This window comes from Podarcis muralis, chromosome 2 (genome assembly GCF_964188315.1).
Source record: "Podarcis muralis chromosome 2, rPodMur119.hap1.1, whole genome shotgun sequence".
Lineage (NCBI taxonomy): Eukaryota > Metazoa > Chordata > Lepidosauria > Squamata > Lacertidae > Podarcis > Podarcis muralis.
In genome coordinates, this window is record NC_135656.1 from 11470540 (window position 1) to 11476539 (window position 6000).

Sequence of the window (6000 nt, forward strand, 5' to 3'; positions counted from 1 at the left end):
AAGAAAAAAAAAAACCCCCTCTCACCCCCGCAGCCTTGGCACCGCCCCGCCCCAACTTCCTGGACTCGATGCTGCATCTCCCGTTCCACCAAATCGAAAGCGGCCGCGCAGCAGCCCTGTTGCAGCCCTCCTTTCCGCGCGCCCTCTGCTGCTCACGTCACTAGGAAGGGGGTTTCCCGCGTGGTCCTTTGTCTTGGATAAGTGTGTATGTGTGTTTTTATCTGGACTGGGCACCCGCTCCTTCCATGGCGGCTGCGAGAGAGCGGTTGCTGCAGATCCTCGACGATCTGACGGACGAAGAGCTCCGCAAATTCGTCTTCTACCTGGAATCCATCCCGGACCTATCTGTCCGAATCCCTCGACGGAAGCTGGAGAAAGTCTCGCCGGTCGAGCTAGCCGAGCTGCTTGCGCGCTATTTTCCCGGGAAAGAATTAGAAGTCGCCGCCCACGCGCTGGGAAAGATACCCAGGAAGGATCTTCTGCGGAACCTCCTACGCGACGTAGCAGGGGGCGATCGCCAGAGCGGAAGGGGGACCCCTGCCATGGAAGCCCCGGTAGACCTCGTGGAAGCAGCTCCAGGTGAGTACTGTACAGGTGTGGGCACAGCCCGAACCCACAGGGAGAGCTCGGAGCAGGGAGGGGGTAGAGGTTTTGCTGTCTAGGACAGGGGTGCCAACTTGAATAAAATATTGGGGAGGGCGGGTTAGCCCCGCCCCGCCCCACCGCACCCCACATAATCGATCATATGACATGGTGCACACTAACTATTTGAATGTGCTTCAACTTTCGGAGGGCCTGACCCCCTCAAATGTTTTATTGGGGGCAGTTGGCTCCTATGGTCCAGGACTCCCATTTTGTCTAGGGCAGGGGAAGAGAAACTGTCGCCCCCCCCCCGCCCCCCATGTTTGTGGGACTGTAACTCTCTTCATGCCTGATCATTGTCAGGGTGGGGCAGATGGGAGTTGAAGTCCATCAACATCTGGAATCGCACAAGGAACTTCCAGGAAACGTTCAGAGCATGCTTCACAGCAAGCAAAACTACTCACACACATACATACAGAGGCAGACACTGTGCTCCAGTGTGGACCTAGCCAGGTAACATGCAATTTTTGCACTGGATTTTCTTCCCTTATCAAATTATTCCTGGATCTGGCAGGAATTGCAGGTTGCTGCTTAGATAAAGAGGACGTTTTGTAGATGTAAACAAATAGAGACCCAAGTAGCATCATATCCACATTAAACTCCTGTGCAGATGAGCCCATTCCCTCTCTACTGGGATCTTGGTTTCCAGCTGGGCAGGAAGTGGAAGGGTGGGGAGGGAAAGGATAGTCCATCTGGAGGTTTTGAGGTGTGTGCTTTGCCTGTACCCCCTCATCTCTTCCTGGAACGTTCCTCAAATGCCCTGGGCGCACCCTTGTTCCAGCACCTACACAGATTAAAAAAAATTCTAGCATCCAACTTAAATCTAGGACTCAGCCCCAGACCAGGATGAGTGGGTGAGCTTCCACAACAGGTCTGAACCCTCACTAGAAATTCCAGCTCATATTATCTGGCAGGGATCCTGCACCTTTAACATCTGCACAACAAGCAGGAATTCACATGGGATAACTTTTCTGACATGGGAAGAACTTCACAGGTTGATTTCGGCTCGTGGTGCAGCTTTTAAAGCAGGAGGCGGAGCCTCTGGCCCTCTCAGATAGTGCTGGACTTAATTCCCCATCAGCACCAGGCAGCATGGCACAATGGTCAGGGTGTTGGGAGTTGCAGCCTAACAATAATCTGAAGGGCAGCAGATACGGTATTTTTCGCTCCATAAGATTCACCTGACCATAAGATGCACCTAGTTTTTAGAGGGGGGAATGTGTGTGGGGGGGATTCTTTAAAGGGAGCGCTGAGCAAAGCCTGTATGCGTGGAGCGTGTGTGCGGCGCTTGGAAGCTTTTCCCCGAGGAGGGAGAAGGGCAGCCCATCACTGACGGGTTGCCCTTCTCCCTCCTCGGGGAAAAGCCCCCAAGAGCCGCAGACACGCTCCTCGCAGCTCTTTAAAGGGAGCGCGGCTCTTGCTGGCTTTTGCACGAGGTGGGGGAAGGGACAGAGCGCGGCTAAGCCAGAAGCTAGAACAGCGAGAGGGAGCGCTGCGCAGCGATCCCTCTTCCTGTTCTGGCTTCTGGGATAGCTGCGCAGCCTGCATTTGCTTCATTAGATGCACACACATTTCCCCTTACTTTTTAGGAGGGGAAAACTGTGTCTTATAGAGCGAAAAATACGGTACCTTATCCTTATCTTAAAGGCTCGTAAAGCGTTTTCCTCGCCTAGCCACTGCCTTGTATCTTGGTTGTTACTTGTTTTGTTATAAACATCTAAATACCCAGAGGAATACACAATAAAGCAAAGAATAAAAAGAAGGCATTGTTAAAGGACACAGCAAAAATCTCAGTTGGGAAGCTTTCCTGTTTGGTTGCCTGGATTTCATCCTCAGGCAAATCATTTTTAGGAAGCTTGCGAGGAGTCCCGTCTTGCCAATGAAGCGAACATAAAGCACCATGTTAGCTCTGCTCTTCTGCCTCTCATAATCTTCCTTCCTTCCCGCTATTTTGCAGTGCAACCCAGTCAGGTTTCGCAGCAGCAGCTGATGAAGGTAGCCAGGAAGTTGGGCAGGAATTGGAAGACGATTGCCATCGAGTTCCTGGGGGCGGAAAATTCACGCCTGGAGCAGATCGAAGAGGAGAATCACAAGAACATGGTCATGCAAGCTTTCTACATGCTTTGGGACTGGAGGAACCGTGAGGGAGGGAAGGCCACTGCAGCCAATTTATACCTTATTCTCGACCAGGATGGAGTGAATCTTGACCATGACGCATATGCATTCCTGAGAGAGAGTGCCTGAAAGAGTTCTTGAAAGGCCGAAGACCACCTAACAGTCTTCTCCAGCAATTCAGGCTCTCCAGATACCTTTCCCAATGCAAGCGAACACAGATTATAATGATTTATGTTGACTGATGTTTACGCTCATATGACTGAGCTGTGTGGGGTGTGGGGTGGTTGTTCGAAATCAGCCAAGTGCCAGGCGCAATTTGCACCTGACTTTTGGCCACGTGCAGGGACGCGGGTGGCGCTGTGGTCTAAACCACAGAGCCTAGGGCTTGCCGATTGGAAGGTCGGCGGTTCGAATCCCCACGACGGGGTGAGCTCCCATTGCTCAGTCCCAGCTCCTGCCCACCTAAGCAGTTCGAAAGCACGTCAAGTGCAAGTAGATAAATAGGTACCACTCTGACGGGAAGGTAAACGGCGTTTCTGTGTGCTGCTCTGGTTTGCCAGAAGCGGCTTAGTCATGCTGGCCACATGACCCGGAAGCTGTCTGCGGACAAACGCCAGCTCCCTCGGCCTATAGAGCGAGATGAGCGCGCAACCCCAGAGTCGGCCGCGACTGGACCTAACGGTCAGGGGTACCTTTACCTTTACCTATTGGCCACTTGCAACCGAGTGGAGATACCTGGGCGCCAGGATGGCACCTGACATCACCACCTGAAGGTGCATGCCTGGGGATCATTGGATCTTGACTGTTTTCACACACTGTAGAATTCTATCAGTTATTTTTTATCTGCTCATTCCGTATTAATTCCAGGAATCAAAATACTTTCCCCGTGCAGCCTGAGCAGGAGCAGTGAACAACTTTATAGCTAACTGTTTTAACTTGTCTCACTTACCCTGTTGCACTGCCCTGGTCACAGTTGTGAAGAATATTTCTACGTTATGAATGGCCCCTGTCACCATTGAGAAAAAGAGGTCAGAATAGGCCAATATATTTGTGGACTGTCCCTGGACCAAGTGACTTTTCTTCCTTAAGGTCTCAAAGCTCTTAACCTAGCTCAAGGTTGTCATCTGAACCAGACAGACGCTTAACTGAGTCAGTGCATCTTTTGAAAAATAAGACTTTAGAGCTGTCTTACCCCCAAAATGGCAACTAGACATTCTGTTTTGGCAACTCTAACCCTGATTTAAGGAGCCATTTGGCGCCTAGCTTATATATTTGAGTTTCTAACACTGGTTCTGCTGCACAGTAGTGGTAGACACCTTGCTGAGTGAGCTCTGCTGCCAAGCCAGCTGGGGAGATTCCCACAGAACTGAACAACCACCCCTCTTTTTTCAACAAAGATGGACTCAGGCTCATTTGGAAGAAGCAGGGATTGCCTAGACTGAGGGACTTCTCTAAGAATGGAACCTCCCTGGAGGGCAATTCCATTATAATACTTCTGAAAGTGCCACAAACACCCTGGCTGCCATTATACCAGGTCATCCTTATGAAGGAGCTTATTCTTACTCTGTTTTAATATGTGCTGGAAGACACCCAGAGTGGCTAGGGCATGGATAGGCAAACTAAGGCCCAGGGGCCGGATCCGGCCCAATCACCTTCTAAATCTGGCCCGCGGACAGACCAGGAATCAGCGTGTTTTTACATGAGTAGAATGTGTCCTTTTATTTAAAATGCACCTCTGGGTTATTTGTGGGGCCTGCCTTGTGTTTTTACATGAGTAGAATACGTGCTTTTATTTAAAATTCATCTCTGGGTTATTTGTGGGGCACAGGAATCCGTTCATTTCCCCACAAAAAATATAGTCTGGCCCCCCACAAGGTCTAAGGGAGAGTGGACTGGCGAGATGAGCAGGGTATAAATAATAAAATTATTATCATTATCACAGAGCAATCAAACAGATCTTTAACTGAGCCAGTGTGGTGTTAGTGGTTAGAGTGTCAGACTAAGGCCTGGGAGACCAGTGTTCGAATCTCCACTCAGCCACGAAGCTCACCTTGGGCCAAGTCACTGCCCCTCAGCCTCACCTACCTCCCAGAGTTGTTGTGGAGCTTAAATGAGATTGGGGGGGGGGGGGGAGAGAACCATGTACACCATTTTGAGCTCCTTGGAGAAAAACTGTGGCTACAAATGTAATAAGCTCAGCTTGAGGGGCTGGTGTTCTTATCTCAGAGCTCTTCTAAGGGCCTAGTCTTGCAAATTTGTTATTCTACTGACCAGCTTCAGATAAAGATGGCCTGGGGACAGGATACGAGTACAGAACCAGGAGAATAAGCCATGGCAGGGCAACCATCTTCACACCAGGGATACAGGAAAACAGCCTCAATATGGTGTTTGCTGGCACTACAATTTTTATGGGACGGGGCTCTAAACTGTGTGGCTTCTGTGACCCCTCTGGTAGAAACATTTTGGGTCTCTGTATTGTATGAAAACTATTTTCTTTTTCGGATGCGAAGACAACAGTTATGAGTTGCAACAAGATATATCGTCACCTGAGTTAGGTGTCTTCCTTTTAGTCATTTCTCCTTTCTCTCTTTTTTTTGCAATGGAATATTCACCAGCCGACATTGTTATGCTGTTGATAAATACGTAAATAAAAAAGACTGAGCTACTTACCTTTCCTCCCAAACCTTCCTCTGCTGGATCCTTCTCCATGTCTGACAATGTTGACCTCATTAACCCCGTTAACATACAGCCTTGGCTGCTATCTCTGTTATGGAAACAAGGAAAAAAATATTCTAAACGAAACAGTGGATGTATGATTTTTGTGGTTCATGCTGTGGCCACAGACATGTGATCTGACGGTGAGTTTGGGGTAGCCCAATGCAAAAATCCTGAGGATCCCTGTGGATCCATGCTTTGTAACCACGTTTTTGTACCACTGCGGCCCCAGGCAACAGTGGGTGTGTGATTTTTTGGGTGCAAGCTGTAGCCATGGACATGCTATGTAATCTGATGGTGAATTTGGGGTGACCCAGTGCAAAAATCCTGAGGATCCATGCTTTGTAACCACATTTTAAGTGGGGAGGCAAGGAAAAGCACGCAAGGGACAAGGAACAAGCGTGGGGTGGGTGGAGAAGGATGCTGTTAATAATGCAGAAGAGGGGTATAAGAGAAGCAAGCAGGCTCTTCTTCTCTCCCTCTTCCCCGGCTCGCTGAAAAACTTTGCTGCTATTTAGCCAGCTGAGT

The 6000-nt window shown here is 49.6% G+C and overlaps 1 protein-coding gene across 1 annotated transcript; it reads left to right on the top strand.

Annotated features, from left to right (window-relative positions):
• Positions 1-42: 42 nt before the first annotated feature.
• Positions 43-5426, top strand: LOC114586208 (THO complex subunit 1-like). The gene is made up of 2 exons (XM_028709319.2): positions 43-579; positions 2600-5426. Exons 1-2 carry the CDS (start codon positions 246-248, stop codon positions 2884-2886), a joined length of 621 nt encoding a protein of 206 aa, XP_028565152.2. The 5' UTR covers positions 43-245; the 3' UTR covers positions 2887-5426.
• The last annotated feature ends 574 nt before the right edge of the window (positions 5427-6000 follow it).